General features: G+C 41.6%; 3 protein-coding genes across 3 annotated transcripts in view; 2 read left to right on the top strand and 1 right to left on the bottom strand.

The window, feature by feature from the left end:
• Nucleotides 1-2,350, top strand: part of bmper (BMP binding endothelial regulator) — a 28,879-nt gene extending 26,529 nt beyond the window's left edge. The window contains exons 13-16 of the mRNA XM_084358635.1: nucleotides 132-333; nucleotides 453-795; nucleotides 934-1,064; nucleotides 1,169-2,350. Coding sequence (XP_084214761.1) covers nucleotides 132-333; nucleotides 453-795; nucleotides 934-1,064; nucleotides 1,169-1,350 — 858 coding nt within the window. The 3' untranslated portion in view covers nucleotides 1,351-2,350. The remainder of the gene's footprint in view (nucleotides 1-131; nucleotides 334-452; nucleotides 796-933; nucleotides 1,065-1,168) is intronic.
• Nucleotides 2,351-3,029: 679 nt separating this feature from the next.
• Nucleotides 3,030-10,312, bottom strand: eaf1 (ELL associated factor 1). Its single transcript, XM_084356264.1, has 6 exons — nucleotides 10,039-10,312; nucleotides 9,311-9,405; nucleotides 8,321-8,457; nucleotides 7,745-7,917; nucleotides 7,366-7,587; nucleotides 3,030-7,140 (listed from the first exon to the last, which is right to left on the bottom strand). Exons 1-6 carry the CDS (start codon nucleotides 10,139-10,141, stop codon nucleotides 7,091-7,093), a joined length of 780 nt encoding a protein of 259 aa, XP_084212390.1. The 5' UTR covers nucleotides 10,142-10,312; the 3' UTR covers nucleotides 3,030-7,090.
• Nucleotides 10,313-10,567: 255 nt separating this feature from the next.
• On the top strand, nucleotides 10,568-13,428 carry mettl6 (methyltransferase 6, methylcytidine). The gene is made up of 5 exons (XM_084358061.1): nucleotides 10,568-11,072; nucleotides 11,431-11,565; nucleotides 11,692-11,862; nucleotides 12,074-12,215; nucleotides 12,704-13,428. The coding sequence occupies exons 1-5, from the start codon at nucleotides 10,758-10,760 to the stop codon at nucleotides 12,856-12,858; spliced, it is 918 nt and encodes a 305-aa protein (XP_084214187.1). The 5' UTR covers nucleotides 10,568-10,757; the 3' UTR covers nucleotides 12,859-13,428.

Here is a 13,428-nt window from a genome sequence, read left to right as displayed (position 1 = left end):
AGATTGCACTGGGACGTAATTATCCTAGCTTAGCATAAACACCGGAGGCAGGGAGAAATTGTAGCCTCTGCTCCACATTCACTTCTGTTTAAATCAGTTAGTTTGACCTGTATTTTCTGTTTCTTTCCCAGGTGTTGGTGAAGAACGACGCCCGGCGAACTCGTTCCTTCTCGTGGACTCAGTCGGTTGAGATCAGGCTCGGAGGTTTGATCCTCAGCCTCCACCAGCACCTGACGGTCCGGAGGAACGGCACCCGCATCGCCCTGCCCTACCACGGCCCCGGAGTGCACATCGACCTGGACGGATACCTGCTCAAACTCACCACAATCGCAGGTCAGCACACAAATCTCAGATTAATTTCCGTAATATGAAGCAGAGAAAATGTTCTTACCTCCGTTTGGTTTGTTGGGTAGAGCAGTAACCATCAAACATTAACATCCTTTGTCCTCCAGGTCTGGAGATCACGTGGGACGGCGACAGTTTCGTGGAGGTCGTGGCCGCTCCCCACCTGCGCGGACGCCTCTGCGGCCTTTGTGGAAACTACAACGGCCACAAGCGCGACGACACCATGGGAGGTGACGGCCACTTCAAGTTCGACGTGGACGAGTTTGCAGAGTCGTGGCGAGTCGAGGGAAACGAGGTGTGCTCCCAGCAGCATCCACCTCGACGGCCAACGTCCTTCCTGTGCCCCGGCAGCGTCAAAGTCAAGTTCCGCGCCCACCGGGAGTGCCAGAAGATAAAGTCGTGGGAGTTTCAGAAGTGCCACCGTGTGGTCGATTTCGCCCCTTTTTACAGGTTAGAGGACAGAGGCTGTATAAATGATCCTTTTCTACTCTAAACCAAAGTCTGTACTCAAAACTATCACCTTAAGGAAGTGAGGAACAGCCAAAATGACACAGTCTGATATATCTTCTGTCCTCCTGCTCTCTGTAGGTCGTGTGTGACGGACATGTGTGAGTGTCCGGTCCATAAAAACTGCTACTGTGAGTCCTTCATCGCCTACAGCCGAGCCTGTGAGAGGGAGGGAGTACCCGTCCTCTGGAGGCCCGACGCCGCTTGTATGGGTGAGTCACTAATAACGCCTAATAACAATCTCACATGATTCACACCAACATTGTTTGATTGATTGGCTCAATTTTTAACCTTTACCCTTTTGTCCTCCCTTCAGCCACCCAGTGTAAACACGGCGCCGTGTACGACACCTGCGGACCGGGTTGCACCAAAACCTGCGACAACTGGAACGAAATCGGACCGTGCCACAAGCCCTGCGTGGCCGGCTGCCACTGCCCCGCTAACCTGGTGCTGTTCCAGGGACGCTGCATCAAACCCATATCCTGCCCGGGTCGGTGACCCTTGTGATCCAGGAGGGAGGGGGGCGGGGTAGGTTCGGGAAGGTCATTAATAGGATCACAAACAGGGGGCCAAACGAGGCGAGAAGAAGAGTTTGGGAGGACACAGAAGTCGACAGATCAGATGCGACGAGGTACTCAGGGTCCATATCTTCGCATGGAGGGTTTGCTGTGACGTTACAGACAGAAACTACGGCGATGGACCGAAGGGACACTCAGCGTCTGACTTTTCTGTGCCTCTGTAATACCATGTACTGTCACAATGCCAGTCACCACCACCGGAGGCGCTAATTTCAGTCTTGCAGAAGAAGAACTGAACTCCCAAGAAAAAAAAAACTCAGGGGCCCCAATTTTTCGAGATTTCACAGAGGGACGTTTCTCCACGCCGTCATGGACCCCTCAGGAAACAGTTTGGGCCAGTGGACTCCTGTTTGAGCCAACATGGCGCCCACGTTTCTCTCACAAACACTCTAAAGTGAGAAACTGAGCATCTGCTTGTGGAATAAAGGAGATTCATAGCAGAGACACTGATGCGTCACATCAAACTGCCCTCGTGATCTCTGCTCCATCAGTTCATACTGTAAGCTAGCCAGATTTATATGAAAGACAGACAGCTTTTATATTATTATTGTTCTAATTATTATTATTAATATTAATATTATTATTATTTTGTTGTTGATGTTGTTAATTTATATATCGGTCAGATGACACGTCGTAGCAAGAGCCAGAATCATGAATCTAATTGCGTTATAAATGATTTAAAGGGAAACAAAAAAGCTATTTATGTATTTGTTGTGTACTTTTGTGTTACTGTTTGAAGAGAAAAATGCCCAAATGTGACTCAGTTGTTGCACCATCGCAGGGAAAAAGTACTGTATTGTGTTACGCATCCGTGTACAGGTTGTTGTGGTTCGTATCAAACTGAAGGTGTTCATCTAACCATATGTTTCACTTGACGATAATTATTTAAGACCAGCAATATAATCTTTTATCGAAGTTCATTCCTGACTGCTGTCTTCACTGTTCTTCAGTGTTAAAATCTTTGATATTGTTGAAGAAGAAGAAGAACTGAAGTAACTGGAGACGTCTGAAGAAGAAAAACTGAGTTCTTGTACATTTGAGCAGAGAAATTGCCCTTTAATTTGTTAATTTGTCCCAGATAGGAAAACAAAATTATGCTTATTTTTCTGACTTTTCTCTGATCATATTAAACCCCCTTCAATTGAATTGCTGACGACCAATGGACACGCAACTTCTGACGAGGGGTTGCAAGGAAATATTGCTTCATACTGAGTTTTTTTTCTGCAGCCTAAGTTAAAAAATGTTGTAAAGTTAGAAGATTATTTCCTGGACTTTTGTCTTAGATGGACAGTCATTTACTTTCATTTACTTTGTGAAATAGAGCAACGCTTTTTATGTAATGAGGTACAACCAGTCCCCATGTGGTATCGGTACAGATGCAGCAACACTGTTTTGCTGTGAAGCTCCAGAAATGTTTTGTGGACAATGAAAACTTCACCTGACTTTCCATCAGCGTGGTGGTGAGTAGAGAATGACTGAATTTTCATTTTTGGGTGAACTTTTCCTTTAACGCACAACCATAAATCCCCCTTCAAATCATAAGTAATAAGATTTCTCAGCACTAAATAGAACAAATTCTCACAACGAAGACGGAAAACATCCATTTTCAAATACATCTGCACACTTTTAATACACTTCAAATTTGTACAAACATGTTTCACATAAACGAGCACTAAAAAACAAAAAACATGAGAACTAAAGCACCAAATAACAACAAAGTCCATTCAAAGCTTGTTTCAGCTTTCAGAGGGAACACAAGAGTGGAAAGTTGCTGCGTGATTCAACAATTTAACTACGACTCAAAGTACAGAAGTTTAAAACTGAGCAGGACAACAACTGACGGGTGATGTAGGGTCGATCTCCACAGTACACTGGTCCTTCGTGTTATTTAAAACTGTTACGGTTTGGAGTACTGTGTGGTGGGTCAGTAACTCTTATAACTTATTCTGTTCTGTGAACTAAAATACCAACAACAACAGTTACATCTGGTACGACAGCGGATCATTTTAGCAACACGACAATGTTTCCCAAACTGAATCTGATCTGTGATCGAAGGGTTTCATTTCAAAATGCCACAGAACCATCAAGGTTTAAAAAAAATGTTCAGTAGTAAATAATTTAAAATAGAAACAGTCCAATTATCGGGGCTAATATTTATCATTTTTCCAATTATCGGTCTGATGTAACATCATCTGTCTGTCTGTCGTCACCTCTCTGTTATCTCACTCAATGTCTGCCACGTCACATTTATTACTAAATCAACTTATCAAAGTAATTAGCAACTACAGCTGTCAAATGAAAGAAGTCAAGTGGAAGTATAAAGTAGCAGGAAATGGAAATACTTTCAAATACCTCAAATTTGTACTTGAGTACAGTACTTTTACCCGCAAATCGGTTCCAAATATCAGTTATTGGCCTCCTTGATTACTAACAATTTCACACTATAAGTGACTCTAAACATTTACAGGAACTGAACAGGAATGTTTTGGGATTTAAGCTGCCAATGAGAGATATTTCAGACTTAATGCTGGAAATAAAAAAATGCATTACAATGTTCCAGTAGTTCAAGTTTGTCCTCTTTAAAACGTGCAACAGGAGAGAAGAGTCGATGGCAATCAAACACAATTTTCATCATCAGTTGTTTAAGTTGTCATTGAATTAAAAATGCAAATATTTTCACTGCTTTCTGCTCATCATATGTTAATATTAGCTGACTTGTTTTGGGTTTTAGACTGTTGGTCAGGAAGAAGAAGGTTAAGAAAATGTATTGCCAACAAATCTGATAATTGATTCATCATTTCAGTTCTTTTTCAAGAAAAAATGTCAAACACTTCAGCTTCTTAAATGTGAGGATTTGCTGCTTTTCTTTGTCATTTATGACAGTAGATGAAAAGTCTTTGGGTTTTGGACTGTTGGTCGGACAGAAGACGTTATTTAAAGACGTTAGTTTGGGCTCTGGGAGATTTGACATTTGGAAAAACAACTTCCACTACCAACGATCACGTCTTGGCATTTTGCAATGAAACTCTTCACTTGTGTTTGTTCTGTTGCATTAAAAATGATCCTGTACAACCAACAACAACACAACCAGCCTCAGATAAAAGCAAAATGAACACATTTACAGGCCGACACAACACTGTTACAACTGTGAACGTTTTCCTGCTCTCTGTTCAACTCTTTGGCATTTTCAGAAAAATGACACATTCAACCTTTATTTCCAAACTGAAACGCTGTAAGGCATGGAATGGTCCTATTATATAACTATCGTATGAAAATGTGGGATCAAAAAATAAGACATTCTCCGTTCGATAACAACGACAAGACTGTTACAAACTGAAAACAAATAGTGGTCATTGTGAAAATAAAGCTCTTTGTAGGATTTCTTCCCTTTTCCAGACTTAATCTTGTTTATTTTGGGTTTCAAGGTGGTTTTTTTTCATCGATATTTATAACTACACCTCAAATCACCGTCCTGTGATGAACGTAATGACATCAGTAATTCTCTGAAAAAAAATGACTCTGATACTGTAACTGGTTCTGCTCCGAGTCGGCGAGATTCATGGTGACGTTACAGAAGAATGAAAAGGAAAGAAGTTCTGACGGAGATTCTTACAAACAATCGGGAAAGTCCTCCTCTGTTTGCTGCAGAGCATGTAGTGTAAACTCAAATGGCTGCCTACTGTTTTAACACTGACAGTAACAGCAGCCTGTGCAGTTAGACCGGGATGTTCAGCCTCTTCCAGCTCATTTTTATTTTTTATTCTCCAGCTACAAACAGACTGTTCAGGTGTTTTCATTAGAAACTGTAAGCAGAATTTTTTTTCTCAAGAGTTTTTGGACACAAAACCTGAGCTAACACGAATACTTAATACTAGACTTACATTCAGCTGTTTGCTAACACATTAGCTGTAACAACACAATTAGCTGATATACACCAGGTCTGTGGTTCTGTGGGTTTGTTTTTGAGTCTTTTCTGCCCCCTAGTGGTTGGAAATTCACTAAATGCAGCTTTAAACATCTGCAACTTGCCTCTAGAAATGAACAACAATTTTTTCCGACAAGGCCGTGCCACTAAACGACTATCTTAACCTCACACTGCAAAAAACCTGAAAGTTAATTTATGGAAATGCATCTACTTAGAAAACTGTTTAAAGAACAGGACTTGCAAAATTCGATATTTTTCTTATTATCAACAAATCACAAATTGATCTCAAACCTTGAAGATCAGTTCACTCAAAAAATGAAAACTCAGTCATCATCTCCTCCCTCTGTGCTGATGTAAAGTCAGGTGAAGTTTCATCGTCCACAAAACATTTCTGGAGCTTCACAGCAAAACAGCGTTGAAGCTTTCTGCTAAACAAGAAATGTTTTGTGGACGACGAAAATTCACCCCACTTTCCATTGGCATTAGGGTGAGAAATCTGAATTTTCATTTTTGGGTGAACTGTTTCTTTGAACAAACAGACGGACAAAATGTTTTATTTTCATTTTTGTCAACAAATCCCATGAAAAGGCCAAAACCAACAGTGAATTGATCTAAACAAGTATTGTGTGTATCAACGCCAGATGTATCTGCCTCCTCTGTGCCTCAGAGCTCTATTGATGTCAAAAACTATTAAAAACACATCATGTTACACTGTTCGTGTTCATCACCACGAACCGTCCTGCTGCTTCAATCACTCACAGAAGCACCAAATAAAGATTGATTCACCGCTGTATAGTCCCCAACAAATGCACCATTTCCTTCTGTTTATTTGATAAAATTACAGTGAGCAGCTGTTCGGGGAAACTCACGAAGCCCTCGAGAAATGTAAACTATTAATTTATGAGCCGTTTTTATGGATTTGTCTTCAGAGCCACCGACAGGAAGTCGGAAAGCATTCAGAGATCGCCTAAATTGTCAGTTTTGGTCTTTTCATGGGATTTGTTGTTGAATTATCTTTTAATAAATGTCATCTGACTGAAGTTTGACATCAATCAGTCATAATTTATTCTAAAGAATGAAGGTGAGATTTGTTTTAAAATAATCAGCGGTTAAAAACTATGACTAAGAAATTTAGGTTGAGATTAGGAAGGCACAGCCACATTTGTTGTGCTCCACTCAACACACTAGATAAGCAGATGTCAAAATGGATGTCTCATGTTCTTTGATATGTTGCTCATGCGCAGGCTGCTCAGGGTATCTGCATAACTACATTTTTGTATTCTTAGCAAACCAATAAAAACATGGAGAGGCTTCCCACAACCTTCTCTGATAAACGACGAGATGAGGTGAGAGGATGAGGTCTGACAGTTCAGGACATTCTCTTCCTGTCTTTCCGTAAAGACAAATCCCAACAAAAAACAGATGATACAAGTAGATAAAACTAGCTGCTCTAAGTACAGAAAATATGTATGTGCACTCTAATATATAATCTGTCAAACCTCTCAAGTAAAAGTTTCTTTTTCTAAAGTTTTTGCTATACAAAACAAAATATACATCTAATAAAAATACACTCTTAAAGTTCCAGGCTGGCCAGCTTTAAGGATATACTAAAATAAAAATACAGTCAAACCGAGATATACAGCTGGAGTCAGCTATCACAGCAAAGGAACAAGTGAACCAGGCAGAAAGGAGAAGGAGGAGTGTGGAGAGAGTCAAAGACTGACCGGCAGAGAGTTCAGTCGTCGTCACTGTCGCTGCCCGACTCGCTGAGCTGAAGGTCGTTTCCTAATAAATAAAGGAGAGACATGAGAAGAAATAACTCCCCACACCACCAGGGAGCAGCAGTCAGTATTCATCAATCAAAAAGGGAAACTGGAAGACTCAGGACTGTGGATCCACAAACTATCATGATAAAGCAGTGTTTTTGACACCACTCTTGCTAATATATGTCTCAATACCAAAGGGACAGCTTCCCCTTTTCCTCACAATAATATAACATCATTAACTTACGGAGTGTGTTCATGAGCTGGTTGTTGCCCTGCTGCCGGTCAGCTCCTCCGTTGGCCATGGGGTGGCGGTTGGGGGAGGTCTGGCTGAGCGGTCGGGGGGCGTCGTGCTCGCCGTCGCTGCTGCTGCTGTCATCGCCGCTGCCCGAGGCGCTGGCTGAGTCAGAAGAGCTGCTGCTGCCGCTGCTGCTCATCTGCTCGATCACCTCCACCTCCGCTCGCAGCTCTGCAACCAGCAGCAGCAGGGTTAAAAGGGTTTGAATACTGCATCAATCCCTTCCTCCCTCATTTACACGGATCCGTTTATCCAGATATTTGTTAAAACACATCATGCATGCGAAATAAAATGATGTATTCTGTGTTTCATGTGTGGCCCTCCTTACCTCTCTTTATGTCATCGAGCTGAGGCTCTGGGGAGGGATTATCCTTAGAAGGAGACGGGGAGGTCTTGACCCCTGTGCCGGGCTTAGTCGGGGCCCGGAACTGAGAGCTGGGCTGGCTGGACCGAACCGACTGCTGCTCGATCCGGGCCTGGATCTTACTGCTGCCCTCCGCCCTGAAACACACACAAAGCCGATGTTTCCACCATTAGTCCTTTTGGATCCACAGCAGTTCTTCTTGATCCATCTGAATCCCAACTGCAGGATGAAATGATTATCTGTGACCCAAACTACAAAAAGTCAACATCTTTGGAAATATCTGTTGAATTTGGTGTAGTACTAATAATTATCCAAAAGATGGAGCCAAAGATGTCAGATAACAGTTTTGAAGCATCAACGGACTGAACTCTTGAGTTCTGAAGGATGAAGGAATCCAAACAATTAACCCACAAAATTAAAAGACAGTGTAACATGAATTTATCGGAACAGACACTCAGACTGCTCCACTTTCACCGCTCAACGCTCTGATTCACCATCACAATTCTCTCAACATGTTTTTACTTGCTTTGAATTTCTCACCTGGTTTTCTTCACTTGGATGCTGCTGCTCAGCTTCTCCAGCACAAACTCTCCGGTGTCGTGGTTGATGATGAGCACACAGTCCTTCTGGTACGGCCGCTTGTTTCCTTTGAATACTGTCATGGGAGGCGTGGAGCCCTGGAAGGACAACAACAACCTGAATATATACTGCCTATGCTTCCTTTACCTTATAGCAACTGAAATGTTTATTTTTTTTTTTACTGTTTTATTGTTTATTTTTACAGGGACACCCCACGATTAAAAGTAATTGCACCAGAGTCCATCTTATACTAATTGTGGTATTCTAGCAAATCCACTAATTTCATAACTCTTGTATATGAATAATAGCTATATGTTTGTCTGCTTTTGTTTATAGAACTTTCTCACTTTTTTGATTTAACTACATGTACAAGAGACGTTACAATCACACATATGCCACAGAAAACTCTCACAGCGAAACAAACACATTCATTTTATTTTATTCTCAAAGTCTGAGATCAGACTGCTGCACTGATTGCATTTACTATATCGGGGAACTGATGGAGAAATGCCAAAAATTCTTACGACATGAACGAGTCTGATACAGTAAAAGTAACGGACAACAAACTATTATGTATAGTGTTTAGACTAATCTTCTGCCTTCCACACAGCAACTGAGGTTTGTTCTTTTCAGTTGCTTGAGAAAATCAACCTTTTTGTAACTGCCAGACTTCAGTCGACCTTTGATCACCTTCATTACTTTTTTCTTTTTTTTTTTATTCAATAGCATCATGATTTAATGCGGCTGAAAGCAGTTTGGAAAATATCCTTCATGCTGTCTTCATAAATACTTTGACATCCAAAACATGGAGTTAGTTGCCAAACTTCATCCTTTTTAAATTCACAAACAATTAAATTAACCTCTTTAAACACATTTGCTCACTGTTTTGGAGAGATTCATACAGGCGGGTTAACACTCAGTAAACCAGTGGAGAACAACAGACAGTCTTACCGGGATGTGAGGTAACGTTATGGTCACTTCATCCCCTTTCCCAACCTGCAGCTCTCCCTCGCAGCTCGTGTCGATAGATGCTGGTTTGAAGTCATCTGAAGAGGACGGACAATGATTAGATGTAAATCATGAGGACAATATTCAGACTAAAAACCAAAGTCTCCCACACAACAGAAGAACCAAACATGAAGAATGGCCTTCACACATTTCTGACAATGTATGCAATGTAGAGCCTGGCAGATAATGGATTTATAAGACATATACTGATATCTGTTATAAGCCAATACTGAGGCTGTTGTGCAGTCCACCTACAACCTTTAAATAAACACCCTTTTACCATTATTTGTTCTTATGCTTGAGTCAAATGAGTTTTGATTCATGAAGCTTTCAATAGAGAAACACACAGGACATAAACAGAGTCACCAGGCTGAAGTGCATCATATCATATTGATTGAATACAACAGGTAGTAATCCTCCCACTTATCTCACCTCTAACCTGTGAGTTATGTAGAAAATTAACCACCAGGTATTTACATGATAAAGCAGAGGGTGTACCGATATTTAGCTAGTCACTTCATTTACTTATCCACATAACTGGCTCTGTTGTGTAAGACACAGCCTCCCCGTCCATGTGAGCTAACTCATCCCAGACAACACTTAATTTAACACTCTGCGCCGTTTCTGGACTAAAGTTTGATTCAACACACAACGCGGGGTTTCACACTCACATCTGATAGTGTGAAAGGAAGATTTTGGCCTCTTCTCAAAGCTTTCTCCGAGCTTCAAAACATGCTCCTCTTTGTCCAGCAGCGGATTCGTGCTCCCGTTCATGTCTCTCACTTTGTTTTAAAAATAATATTCACATTTATGTCAAATATCCCACAGAGTCAAACTGCATCTGGCAACTTCAGGGAGATTAGAGGAAGAAGCCAACAACAACAACAACAACACAAAGTTAGCCTGCTGTAGCTAACCGTTAGCAAAACATCCCTTACATCATTCGGACAATCCTCTTCCGCTTTTGGTCCGGCGATCAAATGTCACCGAAAACAAATTACGTTAGGAAATCCATTTCCCCCCCGATAAATATAATAATAACTGACAAAAAAAAAATCCACATTAAATAATTTAATAATTATAACAATATGCACTATTTTTTCATTTAGTAGGTAACGAGCAACGATAACAATGACGTCGAAGAGAGAAGCGGAACTGAACTGTAGATGCTACACGGAAGGATTTATGTAACGGACAAGATGGACGCCAAATGTGGAAAAATGTAGCTCGGCGCAAGATTTTTAAGTTAGTTTTAGTTTGTATTTATTAGCTTAATAACTAAAGTTGCTGTAAAACCTGTCAAAATGTTCGCTCTTCTTTAACTACAGATTAGTAAAGTCTCTTACAGAAACTGTAAGGCAGCAAAACCCCGAGACTTTCTATCAGCGTCATGGCACTGTCGACAAATGAAAGTTTCCCAGGTGATTTTAAAATAACTAATAATGAGGAAGAAGTGGCGACAGAGGGAGAAATGTCTCCATGTGTCCCCGGACAGACCAAAACATCCGCCGCCAGAGTTTTAACCCCGGAGGAGCTGGACAGGCTGAGCGGTGAGCGGGCTCTGGTGTCCGACTTCAAACAGATGAAGCTGGAGAAAGAAGCTCAGAAAAACTGGGACTTGTTTTACAAAAGAAACACGACAAACTTCTTCAAGGACAGACACTGGACCACCAGAGAGTTTGAAGAGCTCAAAGCCTGCAGAGAGGTGAGGAAGAGCGGACTCCCAACATCTGCATGACAACAGCAGGAAGACTACATCACATTAGACAAAGTTTGATTGGACTTAGAGCTCTTATTAAATCTAACTTTTGATTACTTTACATCAGTACTACTTTAAGTAACGAGCATGCTTTGGGAGAATATCAAAACTTGACTCATTGTCCTTACACTCCTATCTTACACATACTACTGTGAAAGTTGCTGTGAAAGAGACGATCCAGTTACAAAAGATGCATTCCTCAACTTGCTCCTTTCAAAGCATGGTTGGCTAAAAGGCTCCTATAAGGGTGAACATCTTATCAAAGTATTTCCTTCTCATTGTCTTTCTCCTGTCTGGTTTGCAGTTTGAGTCCCAGAGGCTGGTGCTGCTGGAGGCTGGCTGCGGTGTTGGAAACTGCATCTTCCCTCTGCTGGAGGATGACCTCAACATCTTCGTTTATGCCTGTGACTTCTCACCACGAGCTGTTGAGTTTGTCAAAGTAAGATATCCATCCATAAAATATATTGAATGTCTCATATATCCTCTTTTCTGGTGACACGCTGCTTTACATTCGCTCATGACACATTTTTAAACAAATAAAATTAAAACCACTTTCTGTTCACAGCAAAACCCTCTGTACTGCCCCGAGCGCTGCTGTGCCTTCCAGTGTGATTTAACTAAGGATGATCTGAGGGACGACGTGCCCGAGGGCAGCGTGGACGTCATCACTCTCATCTTTGTCCTGTCGGCCGTCCACCCTGACAAGATGAAGCTGGTTCTGCAGAACATCAGCAGGGTGAGAGCAGAGAAGCCAGGTGGAAAGACCAAAAGAAGGCTTTCCAAATTGTTTGGAAAGACGTTCGGGAGTTTTTTTTCTCTCTTAAATACAGAATAATGTACATACGTGTCTAATATATACACTGACCTCCCACTTCCCGCCCTGTTTTTGGCAGCCCTTATACAAACTGGTTCAGATGGTGTAATGTATGAGACATGTGACTTTTAAGGTGCTGAAGCCCGGAGGCATCGTCCTGTTCAGGGACTACGGCCTGCATGACCACGCCATGCTCCGATTTAAAGCCGGCAGCAAGCTGGGGGAGAACTTCTACGTCCGCCAAGATGGCACCAGGTCCTACTTCTTCTCTAAAGGTCAGAATTCAGGAAAGTTATTTTTATGTTTATGTCATTGAGACTGAGGATAGATAGGTGGTAAGGTTTTTTTTTTAATGTACTTCTTTTTGTACAGTCCAAAACAAAAACAGCTTAAAGGTTTTAAGAGTGATATTCGTGTTGGTGCGTAAGCTAGTTTTCCCTTGTTTGAAGAGTTGATAGATGTTTTGCTGCCTCAGAGGAGCTGTTGTATGAAAATAGAATAAAGACAGCTACCCACAAGCTCTTTATTTAATTATTAAAATTCAACTGTGAATAACAGAATTAAACAGCAGTTTGTACAGAAACTGCAACAATGAAAGGACCCAGTGATAAACAGGAGTCAGCAGTTAAATGCCTCCTGGCTGTGGAGGCTTTGTTCATATTTCTTGACCTTTCATGCCAAAGCAGAAAACACCTCAACCTTCCTTCTTCTACGCTGTTCCTTCACTTTAAAGTCTCATTCTGCTCTTTGCTTCTGCTTTCAGAGCTTCTGGTTGAGCTGTGTGAGGAAGCGGACCTCCAATGTGTCGCTAACGACTACGTCCTGAGAGAGACGGTCAACAAGAAGGAGGGGCTTTGTGTTCCCAGAGTGTTCCTGCAGAGCAAGTTCACAAAGCTGGGCCAATCACAGAGCTCTTGATGTCATCTGGCCTATTTCTGTCACCACACAAGTCTCCAAAGGTGCTGAGAAACAGAAGACTGAAATGTCTCTTTGATATTGAATGGGGAAACAGTTATAATATTCTTTGGAGGCATTGGAAGCCTACTGAAGAGGGCTTGTGGACGACACCCTGCTGGTTCTGAATCCTTCAGATCATGAGTGAGATGCTGCTCCTTCGCCAACGATAAGGACGGTTCTTGCACATAATGTGGAACTTTGTAAGCTCAAATCACAAAAGTCCCATGAGGAGCACGATTGTTCAGCAAAGCCCTTAGCTGGATGAATCATGAATCTCAGTGAACAGTATTGAGCAGCTCACATTTATGTTTAAATAACATTTCAAAGCCTTTGTCAAACTCTGATCAGCCTTTATCATCAGGACGAACAGTTACATGACTTTTCTGTGAGCTTTCAAACTTTATTCTCTGGTAAATAAACCAGTATTTGATTGTCATTTTGGATGCGGTGAGTTCTTTTAATTTTGTACAAACTCCTTTTAATGTTTTTCACCATCTTTGCCCGTCTGCATTAAAATAGTGTCTAACCGCA

The sequence above is a fragment of the Pagrus pagrus genome (genome assembly GCF_965226575.1).
Source record: "Pagrus pagrus genome assembly, chromosome: 7".
Classification (NCBI taxonomy): domain Eukaryota; kingdom Metazoa; phylum Chordata; class Actinopteri; order Spariformes; family Sparidae; genus Pagrus; species Pagrus pagrus.
Note: the sequence above shows the minus strand (reverse complement) of the source record. Positions and strands in the feature narration are given on the sequence as shown.

Bases quoted from the DNA above. Each gene is read 5' to 3' on its own strand.
- eaf1 (XM_084356264.1), bottom strand. From the start codon at position 10,141: ATGAACGGGAGCACGAATCCGCTGCTGGACAAAGAGGAGCATGTTTTG. The intron at 7,918-8,320 runs GTGAGAAATTCA...TGTGTGTTTCAG, and splicing joins ATCCAAGTGAAGAAAACCAG to GGCGGAGGGCAGCAGTAAGA. The intron at 7,141-7,365 runs GTAAGTTAATGA...TTTATTTATTAG, and splicing joins CCAGCTCATGAACACACTCC to GAAACGACCTTCAGCTCAGC.
- mettl6 (XM_084358061.1), top strand. From the start codon at position 10,758: ATGGCACTGTCGACAAATGAAAGTTTCCCAGGTGATTTTAAAATAACT. The intron at 11,863-12,073 runs GTGAGAGCAGAG...GTGACTTTTAAG, and splicing joins TTCTGCAGAACATCAGCAGG to GTGCTGAAGCCCGGAGGCAT. The intron at 12,216-12,703 runs GTCAGAATTCAG...TTCTGCTTTCAG, and splicing joins GTCCTACTTCTTCTCTAAAG to AGCTTCTGGTTGAGCTGTGT.